Genomic DNA, 14,100 nt, shown 5'->3' with positions numbered 1-14,100 from the left:
ATCACGTAAAGTCCTCATTTCGGTGCTCATAATACACCCCATGACTCATAATTTACGTTTTGACCTAAGGCATAAGGATTCCAATCCAAAACCTCCATTGATTCCCGAAAAGCTCAGGCATGGGACATTCTGGACTTCTAAGGGTCCCAATATAGGGTTCCAATCGCTTGGGGGACTAAGGAAACACTCAATCTAGCCACAAAAGGGTTCAATAAACCCTAAATCCATATACACATCAACATAGAAGGGAACAACTCGAAAATATTACCTGAATAACGTTGCTCTGTGTCCCCAACCCTCAGAATATGGCTTCTCCTGTTGTTCCCTTAACCAAGCCTCCTCCTCCTTGCAAAATAACACTTCCAAGATCAATAATGGTCTTCTACCTTGCTCCAGATGCTCACAATCGAATTAGGGTTTCTCTCAAAGGACTAGGGTGAACAATGACGGCCATAAGGCCCCTTATATATGTCCCAAACCTGGACGGTTAGGGTTTCGCTAAACAGCGCGGACTCGCCGAGTCCATATCCGGACTCGTCGAGTCCAGTCGCGAACCCGCGACCAGATCCGCGATCCTACTCGGCGAGTCTGAGCTCCAACTCGCCGAGTCCCCTCTTAAAACACCCAAAATCATAAATATAACAATACCTGAAATTTCGGGCTGTTACAAACAAGTAAAGAAGGCGCACATATGTGGTTTGCCTAACTGACTATTGGTCTTTGTGACCTTGGTCGATTGGGACTACTATATACTTGAAAACTTCAATGCAAGATATAATTGCCATAGAAACTTAGTATATAGCAGCATATGATGCATTAATGAAGGCTCTTGGATGAAGAAATCCATTATGGACATTATAATTATTTGTAGTATCTCCAAAACAATTGGAATTCTTTATGAAATTAATGATGTGATTGTACTAGAAAAAGATTTATCTAGAAGATACATTTGTAACCTCAGAAAGTGTAACATATTGACTTCCAGGTATGAGATTTATTCCTTAAAAGGAAAATTCCCCTTGGAACTCTTCAAGTTGATGGCCTCAACTCGACCTGTTGAAGGCTTTTGGGCCGCACATATTTTTGGACCAACTCGACGAGTTGGTGGCTAAGAAACCCTAATTTTTAGGGTGTTGCGCCTTATTAAAAGGCATTATAACCTTTGGATGGCCTCCTTACTGTTGGATTAGTGTCTAAGTCCATAACTATAATTGGTACGACTTGACCCGACCCGGCATGGTCCATTTGGGTTACACTTCACCGGAACAATTTGTATGGATAGACTTATGAGAAAAGGATATTTATGATTTATTAATATATTATAAGTTATAATATATTAATATGAAATCATATTATTTAATTAGTATTGATCAATAATTAATTTGTAATTAATTTGTAATTAATTTAGTGATAAAAAAAGACTAATTAAATATGGACTCTTATATATATATATATATATATATATATATATATATATATATATATGGAATGGGCCAAGGTTTATTTAGGATGTGCTAAGAGTGTATGGAAGTCCATGGATAGTCCATGGAGCTTTTAACCCATGGATCCTATGTAAATGAAAGGTCATTGGTATTAGGGTTCACATGGATGTAACCATAATCCTCCATAATATATAAAGGGGTCCTTGGCTCACAAAATTGGCACTAGTGTGTGTGAAAGAAAAGGTGGCCGATTTTAGTGAGCTCCATATTCTGTCAAAGTTCTTCCAAGTTGTTTTGGTGATTTGTGATTCCACTTGAGGCATTCACATTATTGGTGCTAGGCTCTTAAAGCTCCAAGGAATCAACCACAAGAAAAAGGTATGTAATTCTATCTAGTTTTATTATGAAAGTAACATATGATTATCTGCTAGTTAGGGTAATACCTTGGAATATTCAAGTTTGCATGTATAATAGAGAAAACATAGATCCAAGGTATTTAGGGTTGCATGTACACCTTAGGAGTGTTAGAATGCTCAAAACCAAATAGTGGTATCAGAGCCTATGACTGTTTTCAATTATACTTGATGCTACTTGCTGTTTAAAGTTGAAAAAAAATCAAGTTTTCTGCGTTCTGGGTGATGAACTCGATGAGTCCATTGATGGAATCGACGAGTCCATGTACAAAATGTGCAACTCGACAAGTCATGTTCATGGACTCGTCGAGTTGGCTGGGCAGAGTGCAGAAAAAAACGTTTTTTGGCCCCAAATGGATAAGATCATTATCCAAACTGTTTTAAATCATAAAAATATTTTTTTAAGATATGATAATGATCATGCTAATCAATTTGAAAGGTGATTGTCAAAATTTCATGTTTTCTATTAGTTTATATGATTAAGTCTAATTGCATGGAATTTGTTTGACTTAAATTACCTAGTTCATATGAGTTTAGTCTAGAACTTGTAACATTCTCTGTTGAATTGTTGTTTTTGATGATTTTAATGGACTCCATAACTTGTCCTCAAGTTATGGAATTCCAAAGGTTTTTCTTTTAAATGGATCATTAAAAAGTCATAAGTTATAAAACTTGAAAAATCTCTTTTCCGTAAATTGTTTTATGATCTCCATAACTGGTCCTCAAGTTATGGATTTTCAAGAGTCTTGCCATTAAAGAAACATTAAACTCATATGTTACGAATATGAAAGGTTTTGAATAGTTTCAAAACTTGCCCTCAAGTTTTGGAATTTGTAAAGTCTCACACACATTAATGCTTTAATTCCAAACCCTAGAATTTTAAAAGTTAAAATTCAAACTTTATGGACTTCATTAAATTAATTAAAGTGTTTAATTAAAAGTGTTAATAGTTCCATAATGACATGGTTTAACTTTAATTAAATTAAGAGTATAGTTTAATTAATAATATTAAATCACCAAATATTTTAAATGTGTAAAATACACCCTTACACTATTATAATATTAAAAGTTAATACTTATATATAAGTATAAGAACAAAGTCATTCTTACCGTTAGTAGGCCTCATTCACGAAGCCAGGTTACTGCCTATAAAATGGAAGTTTAATGGGTGTCCACTCTCACTGATCGCTTCCTTGACTGGTGGAGGGTCGTTAGCCGAACGGGTAGGAAAGGACTATAATTCTCCCTTCATTAAAAGTATAATGATAAATACTAAGTAACTAAACACTTATAAATTCTCAATCTTAGTTACTTAGGAAAATGTGAATTTGGTGCTAACCCATTAAATTACACTTTGCACCCTTGTTAAATCGTTAGTGGAGCATGTCTGGTTAACCGGCACACTAACATGGGACTGACAATGTGTGGAAAAGGGTGACTTTAGTTTTATCATAGATTGGTGGAGCGTGTGTGGTTAATCAGCACATCGATTGGGTGATAAAATTAAGGGTACCAAGTCAATTTGCATGGTTATTCACACCTTGTTTGTGATCCTCGGCATCCCAGTCACAAACTTGAGAGGGCACGATCGAGATTTAAACATGTCATTGAAAGTTCAATGAATCTCAAAAGATCTAGGAGTTTCAATCCAATTAAAACTTAATAATTTATTTTATTTTTCATGGTCGAAATTGGTAAATCGTCATTTACCTACCTTCACATATTTTGTAGCTTGGATAACGACATCCCTCTTCCAAGTTATAAAATAGTTTGTTGGGTCCTAGCCTTAATATTTCATATTGAGTGTTATGTTAAGTACTTAAATCAACTGAAACTTGAATTTCTCCCTCATAGATGTCTAAGTTCAAACAAATATGGTCTTCCTCATCCTTTTGGATAGAGCTTTCCTAATGAAGATAATATCCCAAATGGCAATAAAGGTGAAAGATTAATCCCTTTGTTGTACATTAATGAGACTGGAAATCATACTTCACTTCCTACACCTCCTCTAAATAATTCTCCCTATCCCACAAGTTTCAAGACTTGAAAAGCTCTAAGTCACTCAATCCTTATTGGCATGCTGGGAGAGTTGGGTGTCAAAGTCTCAAGGAAGTTGGATGTTGATTGGGTTGTTCAATCACTTCCCAATTCATATAGTGAGTTCTTTAAGGAATACTATGTGACAGTCCATGACTTGACCTTTAATGGTCTTGCCTATTTGCTTGTTGCTGCTAAATCAACAATGATTTGGAGCACTGGTAAAGCAAATCTGATTGGAAGATCTACTTCCCAAACCTATTTGGACATTAACAATGGTAACATTGAAAGTCCAGAAAATCTTTCTCTTCCCAATGGAAAGGGATCGACCATGGTCAAGTCATTTGACCTAATGGTAAAGAGAAAGGCTAATTCTGAGATAGTCTCGTGCACCATTTCCAAAGAGTACATATATTTCTATTGCCAAGAAAAGGGACATTGGTTATGAAGCTGCCTATTTTACCTGAAAGATCATAAGGATGGTAAAGTCAAAAAGGTTTGACTCTACTTCAGGTAAAGTCCACTATCTAACTCTATTAAGTTCTTATTTGGAGATTCTTAATACATGATGTAATGTAATTACATTTTGATGTTTTGTAGAATCAAAGAAAAGTAAGGAAGCTTAAAGAAAGAGTAAGTTGATTCTGGTCGTAATAGATGGATTTCGATCGCATGGTTCGATGATCAAAATTTTGAGTTGATGCTTAAGAGTTATGATAACAGAGAGCAAGAGAGATGGAATTGGAGTTAGGATTATGAGAAGAAGCAAGGTGGAGAAATCATACCTAACGCCTCTACGTCATTGAGGAATTTTGTCGAACAATTGGTGTTTTTGTCTATAAACAACGTTAACAAAGAAAATTTTAGTTGACGAATTTGTGAATAATGAAAGCCAATCAGAAAAATCATTATTCCTTACAAACAATATAGATAGAACCATAAACAAAAGAGATGAATATGAAAAAAGATACATGAACAAATGAAGCAGGCTGAGACCCAAAAATCAAAGGAAGAAAAGACATATAAAGGAAGCAGTCCATTATACAAAAAAAAGACGTATGGAAAACAAAGTACAACTTATTTTCAATTACCTATCGAGGTTGTGGATAAATGATTGATTAGCATTTTGGAGAGTAGTAGCAGTCACAATAAAAAACCCTAGAGAGCACATCGTGTTATACATAAGAAGACGATAGAAGATCTCAATCAAAATTGTGCTCCTGATTTCTTGCAATAAGCTTGATTTACGAAAGATTTATTGTTGATTTTATGGGATAATTAATAATCAAAATAAAAATCGGACATAGCGTTACATAGAGAGAAGTTAGAGCGGGAAACAAAAACCGGGTTGAACAAAAAGATGACATGTGGCAGAAGGTTAGTCTAAAAGATGGACACGTGGCGTTTAAGGGAGGTTTTTATTAGGCATGAAGATTATCACTAATAGACATATTTTTTGGGGGAATTTCAAAAAATAGACACAAAAAATCAAATTTCCAAGTATAGACATGGATTTTGCGGATGTGAGCTCCGATGGCTCAGCGGAATCAACTTAATCTCCGAGGAATCGATGTGACAAAAAAATAAAAATAAAATCTTGAGATCCATATCGCGGAGCTACCTCCGAGGAATGGATCTTCAAAAAATTTTTCTCACCTCCCATGTTTCTTTTATGCAAAGATCTCCGGTTAAAAGACCAATTTTTTTGCACCTCACATTCATTCCAAACATTATCAAGAAAATTTCATATTATCATAATCTTTTATGGAAAATTATTAGTTGGGGAATGAGTATAAACCCTAAAGAATCGATATGAAAAAAATAAATAAATAAAAAATCTGAAGATCCATTCCTCGGAACTCCCTCTGCAAAATGGATCTTGAGATTTTTTTTTTTTTTTGCCACATCGATTCCTCGGAGATTAAGTTGATTCCACGGAACCCTCGAAACTCATCTCTACGGAATTCATGCCTATGCCTGAAAATTTAATTTTTTATCTCTATTTTTTGAAATTCGTACAAAAGAATATCTATTAATGGCAAATTCCCTTGACCGGTAAAAAGAGAAAAAGGATAATGAATTACTTCATGCTGGGTCCAAAAGACAACAGTTGACTTCTTATATTCTCGTCATCTCACACGCACACACATAGGACAGATGTTTGTTTGAGAACTTGTAGTCTTGTAGAGCAAGTTTTGGGCCAAAACGATGTCGCCATGGTGGAGCTTGTCAAACAAGTTGTATTGGTAAACTTCATGTCCCTTTTCTTGAATTTATTGACTTCACATTTATTTATTATCATTAAAAGTAAATGACTATATATTTTTTTATTTCCTAATGTTCTCTCTATTAAAAATAATAGTTTTACTTTCTTAAGGTTACACAATATTTGGAGCTTGGAGCGTAATTTCAATCATGCTCTATGGAACACAATCCATTTATCTAAAATACTAATTTATTATTTTAAGTTTTTAGTCATTAAAATTTTAATTTCCCTCTTATTAATTAATTGTCATATATTGGTTATGTCATATAATATGATAAATATTTATCAATTAAAGATCAAAAACATTTTATACAAAATGTATCATTATTGAAGTCTCGTTGGGATCTTTTAAGACAAACTCCTTTATATGATAATTGTTATAAAAAAAAGTATAATCTATAAAGTAACTTTCTGTTATATAATGAACAAAACATATAACATAGACATACATAACCAATAAAAAAGAATGTAAAATATAACATTGATTAAAACTAAGTAACTGTCTTTTTTATTTATTAGCTTAATGAGTTAAGCATTTAATTTGAAAAACTATACAAGATCATTATTTTTTTCCATTTGAAAGTAATGGCAGATGATGAGTGTGTGAATCCATCAAATTATAAATCCTATTTGGACCTATAGTGTCAATCCTTAGAGAATCGAATTTAATAAATAAATCAAACTAGTCATATTTTTATTCAAACGTATAAAAATAGAACAATTTTGAAAATGAGTAAGCTAAGCTAAAACTATCATTATTATGCAAATAAAATCTACTATAATAAATGAAGGTTTTTTTTTGCCACATGTCCTCTTCTCATTCATTTGGACACATGACATTTTCTAGAATTTTTAAATTTTTTATTTTCCACTTGTCATTTTATTGTAATTTTCATTTTATTAAATTAAAATTTCACATTTAATGTGTAAGGTAATATATATGTAAAATATTTATTAGAAAAAGTCTATATATGTAATGTATTCAATACATTAAAGTCTCATTAATTTTAATAATTCAAATTTTTCTTATTTTTCTTATAAATTCAAACTTTTCAAATTGTTAAAATTTTATATTTATTTTTTTTAATTAAACCCATGTAATACATGGGTCTCACACCTAGTTAACAATAAACAAAGTAAAAACAATTCCGTTCTACGTTCTATGCACCTAATTGTACAATTTAATTATGAATTGTCGTGAACTTGTATTTTAATCGATACTAAAAAACACTAACAAACTTCAATATCTTTTCACTTGCCAAATATATTATTCAAAACAAACTCTTTAATAAAACCTAATCTCACTAATTAAATTTAGGTTGATGAGACTCATTAACGAGCTTATCCATAATAAATCCAATTTTTCTACCACTTGATTACAAGCTGTTTAACTAAGTTACAAATTATCTAATTAAAACATGTTACATAATTATTGAACAAACTCTCAATAATTATATGAAAATTGCATTAATGTTCAAACAAATATACCAACAACAAGTGGTTTTCTCATAAGCTCCAACGACTGTACCAGTTGATTTCATAATATCAATCAACATCTATTGCATTCTCAATAACATTATCACTACTTTAGTCAATTAAATGGTCGATTATGTAACCAAACAATCAACATAACAATTCAATCATCCAAACCCTAATTAAGGTGATAAAAAGAAACTAAGACAACAAAATTTAATGCTGGATCAAAAAAAAAAAAAAATCTAAAATCATTCACATGATACCGTTTAAGACGCCTAAACCACCAAAAACTACAAAATAATCAACAATAAATTAAAACTTACAAACGGAAATTCAAGATTGTTTTGATGCTAAGAACACTAGAAAAAAAACATCAAGTAGTTCGCTCCCTCTTGCTCTGTTTCTGTCGTGCGTTGAAGAAGAAGAAGAAGAAGAAGAAGAAAAAAGTGTGCGTGTCATTCTTTTATAGACGATCCCCCCTTTCTTTTTTCCTTCCTGCATACTTCATCTCAAACAACGCTAATGGGCTCTTCAATTGTGACTTGGGCTTCCATTTAGTTCATTTTATGGGCTGCTATTAATTTCCAAACGTGGGCAGCAAATGGAATAAGAAAATCAGGTTTTCGGCCTGAGTTTAAATGCTTTTATGTTGGATAGATTTTTGCTGCTGTAAATTGTAATGCTGTTCACCTGGCCCAAAATCCAATCACTTTATTAAGATCATTATTGTAAAAATCCGAACATTTATTTATATCGTTTTGTTTTTCTCCTTGATCACGAATGTTGTTGCAAGATTTCAATCACTTTAGCATTACCTGTTTGCATAAATATACACAAATTTAAACTAAAGGGTAAGAATATTCAAAAAATATGTGATGATTAGATGTAAAATGGAATGTTAATTATATGTCAAACGATTTAGAAAATATGGTAAATGACAGATAAAATGAACCTAGCAACAATATAGGCAAAGTCCAAAAATCTGGCATAATATATTAAGATGCCAACCTTTTACATACTTGTCTTTCTTCTTTTCTACTTCAACTCAGCTCAATTTAAAATTGATTACTATTGAAAAAATCGATGAATTTATGAAGTTTTTGGAAAAAGGTTAGGTAGTGATTTAGTTTCATTCAAACGGTTTATTGAGTCTAGGAAAGAAACATAAATTATGTATACCATTTTATCTAGATATAAGTCATCACTCATTCAGCCACTTTACCCATAAAGAACTTAATATATCATAAAAGGCAACCACCCTTAAAATGCATTACATTACAATGTTAACCGAAACAAAACCAAAACAAACTAAGTCACTTTATTGATAAAAGTACAATCTTTATTGTATGTTAATAATTTTTTTCAAATTTGCTTATACATAAACCGCACACATATATACATGTTTCTACATAGACATGTTATACAGAAGACAAAATTACACAATTGGTCCTCTAGTTTTCCAATTGGTTGAAGACAACTATGAAAACCACACGTTTGTCCCTCTGGTTTCAATTTCTTGCGTGGTTGGTTTTCATAGTTGTCCTCAACCAGCTAGTTCTGGCAAACAAACCAGAGGGACCAATGGTGTAATTTTCTCTACATAGAATCATCAGACTCATCACTTTCGCTTCTCTCAGGCTCAACAACATTTGTTCCCGCCTCCGAAACATCAGGTTTTTCTACACGCGTGGGTCCTGCTTTCTTCCTACCAATTTCCTCTTGCTCACCCATTTCCATATGTAAACCTCTAAGTCAAGGATACAAAATATAAACATGTACTTTGTTTTTTCTTATTAAGGTATTTTACTTTAAGAAAATTGGTGCTATGAAAACAAATAAATGAAAGTACATTGCTATTTCTTGCATTTAACAGATAAAGTAAATTTGACAATACGAAAGGATATCGAAATTTTCAGCTGTTCCACCATTCATGATGTTTAGCAGATCCTTCTCTACTCGTCTAACAAGTTCAGGCTACAATTCAAATCAATATCTATTATAATTTATAAGATTATATTTTTCAATTTTTTTTTATAAAATGCTATAATATGTTAACTCAAAGAAAGTACATTGCTATTTCTTACATTCAAATCCGGCTCCCTACGAAACCTCCGCCTTCGAGCATCTCTCATGGGCGGCGTAAGACCATGGCGGTGCTCCACCACCTCTGGTGGAGGATCACCATCATCTCTCACCATAATCATCTGTCACAATAACACAATTGCATCACATCACATCACATGAAAATGAATATTAAAAACAATAGAAATCATGTTTTTTTACAATTTAACATGTATAAGAAAATAAGAAAAATAAAATAACATACTTGGCCAACATCTGCAGTTTTGATCAAAACATTGTCATCATAAGTCTTGTAAGACTCCACAATGCAAGGAAGGTCTAAAAGAGATGCAGGAAAATGGTCTTCACCTATAATAAATGCACCACTCCTTCCATCTTCTGCATCGAATATTAATTCTTCTCTGAACTTTTATATTTTTATTTGTATTTAGTAAATTAAATAAAATGTCATATCATACCTGAGAATGATAAATCCAGTGACTCTGAGCCACTCTCATTTAAAAGACGATCTATACGTTCAGCAACAGAAGGTGGCACTCTCAGTATAAATTGTTCCTCCATTTTATTCAAACTGAGAAGCTCTGTAAAAAGACAATTTTTTAACATGATGAGGATAAGGGTTTTATTTAGGAAATGCACTGATACCAATACAATATATAAATCCTAGAAATTTAGTCCTTTTTAAGCCAAAAGCCTAGTTCTGCAGATATAAGAGTTAATTTGATGTTGAATTCATTGGCTAATCATATCGAAATCTCATGGTCAATACCAATTTAAGTTTCCTATGCTCAATTCAGTGGTCAATCTCTGCAATTTAAGGTGTATTGAAGAGGTAGAACTCATGAATCAGTAATAATCACGAATGGTAAAAAGTTCTGAGAGTGAAGATAGAAAAGGCATGTGGAGAATGAATTAAGTTAATTGAATATGAACGGATTGAGTAACTTCATTTGAATGATTTCTTGAGGGAGTTTTTCGTTTCAACCATCATCAATAAATCTGGAGGATCACGATTCACGAAGTCACAGTAACAATTTGAGAAGAGATCATGCAGATAAAAGAGGTTCGTATCACGTAATTATCCAAATTCTCGAGCGCTCTCGTCAATTAAAAACTCACAGAGAAAAAGTAAGAAGTGAGACCTAACGAAAGATCAAATTCAAAATGATAACTGGAAGTTAGAGTCGTTGAGATGAAAGGGCTTATGTGTGTTCGTAAGCAATTCTTCAATTCAATTAGACAATTACCATCTTTTATGCTCAAACTTAAGAATGAACACTCGCAATTTAGGGTTAAGAACGAAATAAGATTGTTTAGAGGAAAAGGTTACCTGGGTTTGTATATAGTGGGATTGAGATTTAATGGAGATTTGAGAACCCTGCTCGTCGTAAATTGCAGATTTTGGGGGTTAGATAGAAGTGGAAGGTTCCAGTTTAATCCTCTAGATAAGTTGGACCGATATTCGAGATCAAAACAAGATTTCCTTCCTTCTCTTAAAAAAAAAAAAAAAAAAAAAAAAAAAAAAAAAAAAAAAGTGATATTAACATTTACAGGATTAATTTATCCGCACACTTTTATAACCCGGCTATAAAATTAATTAGTTTTTTATAATAAAAATATAAAATTATTTATCAATTATAGCCAGATCTAAGCTAAATAAGCGCCTTGTAAGAAGAGGAGTAGTTATGAATCCTCTGGACCATCCACGGGGCGGTGAAGGACGGCCCCAATTGGTAGAAAACAACCCACAACCCTTGGGGTTATCCGATACTAGGAAAAAGGAGTAGAAAAAGAAATAAATATAATGATAATTTGATTCTTTGTCGTCGTAGTAAATAGGAAAGAAATATTCGTCATTACAAAACAAAAAAATACGAGGAAGCTGTGACACGTTATAAAAAATATTTTTTATAACGTGTTTAATTTATTTAAAATAATTGATAAATAATTTTATATTTTATAATCGTTGATTTGAATAAATAAATGAAATTATATCACCTTATATATTAATTTTTTTAGGAATTATATTACGGAAATGTACGAAAACAAACAATAAAATAGAAAAGACTGAGACATGTGTTTAACACATTATATTTAAAACAAATTTGTTCGCTATCGGGCGTTTGTTTCTCAGAATACAACAGTTTGAAATAGTTCTTCCAGATCATCCGAACCCTCAATAAGACTAGATTTTACCTTTAATTCAGCAAGAAAACTGAGAACGCGAAATTATGAAATGGAAAAGACAGAGTTTTTGTATTCTAATTTGTGTCCTCAAATAGTTGTATAGTAGTAGTATTTATACTATATATATTCTATAACCTCTCATTTAAACACTTCTTTAATCACAAAATTAATGTGTATTAATATGTAATTAAATTGTAATATTAGTTACAATTTCAGTTACAAAAGAAAGAAATGTTTGCATAAAGGTCCCTGAACTTTTCTTTTCTTTCTCCCAACCATTAAACTCTTTTATTTACTTCTTCGGGATAATGTCACTGTAGCACATGAAACTTTTATCATTTGGCTAATTTGGTCCTTAAAGTTTTTTTTGGTACATTAGACCATTAAACTCGTAATTGACCTTTTAATTACACCATTTTAGCAACTTTTAGAAGGTTTCCCGGTTATACGATGCCATTTTGTCAATTAATATATATTTTTTGTCTAATCCAATGCCACGTGAGATATGCCACGTCAATTAATGAAATACGACGCTTAAAGCCTTTCGTCTTTAGCTATCGAACTTCACTAGTCTTTGTCTTCATTATTCAGCTGTAAAAGAAACTGATTTAGGGTTTGTGAAGCATTCTTGTGATCAAGCTGAAAGAAACAAAGAACTCGTAGCAATGGCACAATCAGAACCTAATGGACTGTTTGCGATGGTGGAACTCAACTACTAAGGGGTATTTAATCGAAATCCTTTCTCTTACACTGGTGGTGTTAAAACCATCTTCAATGATGTTGACTTTTCTTCTATGACTTATTCTGAGTTTGTGACCTTCTGCGAACGTTTAATGTATGAAGAATGTAAAAAGTTTTACTACTGTGAACCAGACATGTCCTTGATGGAAGGGCTTAATCCCATTTCAGATGATGTGGAATATTCTTCTTTTATTTTTGATGCTTATGGAACAGATGGTGTAATTTCGGGTTATGTGGATCATATTGGGGTTGGTGTTGATGGGTGGCATGATGATGAAGATAATGATGATGATGAACATGAGTCTTGTATTGATGGTGAAAATGAAGACAACATAGATGAACTTAGAAATGTTGCCTTTGAATTTAATGAGGATGTAGTGCATATGAATAGGACACCAAATGATCCTTTCTTGAGTAAGCTATGTGTTGATGATGAGGATGCAAACAACAGTGTAGATGATGACAATGGGAGAGAAGTTGAAGTTAACATACAAACTCATTTCATATTTAATGAGCTATTACACTGGAAAAAACAAAAACCAATTCTAGGGATGAGATTTAAGGGTCCAGGGCAAGTAAAATCAATGTTGTGTAACTATGTTGTAGCTAATGGATATCAATTGTGTTTTGAAAAAAATGATAGGACAAGACTTTTGGTGAGGTGTAGCAAGGGTGCTTGCACATTTAGATTATGGGCTTCCTGGATGAGTGAGGAAGAGAGTTTCCAAATCAAGTCACTAAAAGTTGATCATAATTGTGCTAGGAACTTCAAGTTTGGATCATTGGTGACATATGCATGGATTGGGAGTCACTATACCAAAGAGATTGTAGAAAGTCAGAAAATAAGTGTAAGGAAGCTTAGGTTAAAAGTAATGGCCAAGTTTGGTATCCAAGTTAGTATGGGGCAATGTAGAAGAGCAAAGAAGTATGCACTGAAACTTGTTGAAGGTAACCTTGTTGAACATTATGGTAAGCTATGGCCATATGGTCATGAGATTTTAAGGACAAATCCTGGGTCAACTGTGAAACTAGATATAGAGGATGGTCCAGATGGAAAGAAATATTTTAGCAAGTTCTATTGTTGTTTTCAAGGAGTTAAACAAGGTTGGATTGAAGGGTGTAGAAGGGTAATTGGTCTTGATGGATGTTTTCTTAAAGGTGTTTGTAAGGGAGAATTGCTTTGTGCTATTGGGAGGGATGAAAATGACAAGATATATCCTATTGCTTGGGCAGTGGTTAATGTGGATAACAAGCAGAATTGGAAGTGGTTTCTAAAGCTTCTCATTGATGATCTACACTTGAATTTAGGCAATGGTTTCAGTTTAATGTTAGACCAACATAAGGTTAGTATTTTACATAGTAATGCATTTATGTTAATTTTACACTATCTGAATTAAACCTTTTTACTACTACAAGGTTTGATAGAGGCTGTTAAAGAGTTGCTGCCATATATAAA

At 32.6% G+C, this 14,100-nt stretch overlaps 1 protein-coding gene across 2 annotated transcripts; it reads right to left on the bottom strand.

The window, feature by feature from the left end:
- Positions 1-8,929: 8,929 nt before the first annotated feature.
- Positions 8,930-11,202, bottom strand: LOC145094159 (transcription initiation factor TFIID subunit 7-like). 2 transcript variants are annotated; one of them, XM_079032454.1, is made up of 6 exons: positions 11,047-11,202; positions 10,175-10,297; positions 9,961-10,094; positions 9,719-9,838; positions 9,539-9,608; positions 8,930-9,373 (listed from the first exon to the last, which is right to left on the bottom strand). In XM_079032454.1, exons 2-6 carry the CDS (start codon positions 10,275-10,277, stop codon positions 9,231-9,233), a joined length of 570 nt encoding a protein of 189 aa, XP_078888580.1. In that variant the 5' UTR covers positions 10,278-10,297; positions 11,047-11,202; the 3' UTR covers positions 8,930-9,230. The 2 variants fall into 2 exon arrangements, with proteins under 2 accessions (XP_078888580.1, XP_078888588.1); XM_079032462.1 differs by having other exon boundaries at positions 9,961-10,091.
- Between the last annotated feature and the right edge of the window lie 2,898 nt (positions 11,203-14,100).

Source organism: Lactuca serriola, chromosome 1, assembly GCF_051521515.1.
Source record: "Lactuca serriola cultivar US96UC23 chromosome 1, Lser_US96UC23_V15, whole genome shotgun sequence".
Classification (NCBI taxonomy): domain Eukaryota; kingdom Viridiplantae; phylum Streptophyta; class Magnoliopsida; order Asterales; family Asteraceae; genus Lactuca; species Lactuca serriola.
Note: the sequence above shows the minus strand (reverse complement) of the source record. Positions and strands in the feature narration are given on the sequence as shown.

Coding starts and splice junctions, on each gene's coding strand:
- LOC145094159 (XM_079032454.1), bottom strand. CDS start 10,277: ATGGAGGAACAATTTATACTGAGAGTGCCACCTTCTGTTGCTGAACGT. Junction 9,839..9,960: donor AAACTGCAGATGTTGGCCAA/GTATGTTATTTT, acceptor TTATTGTGACAG/ATGATTATGGTGAGAGATGA. Junction 9,609..9,718: donor GTAGGGAGCCGGATTTGAAT/GTAAGAAATAGC, acceptor TTTGAATTGTAG/CCTGAACTTGTTAGACGAGT.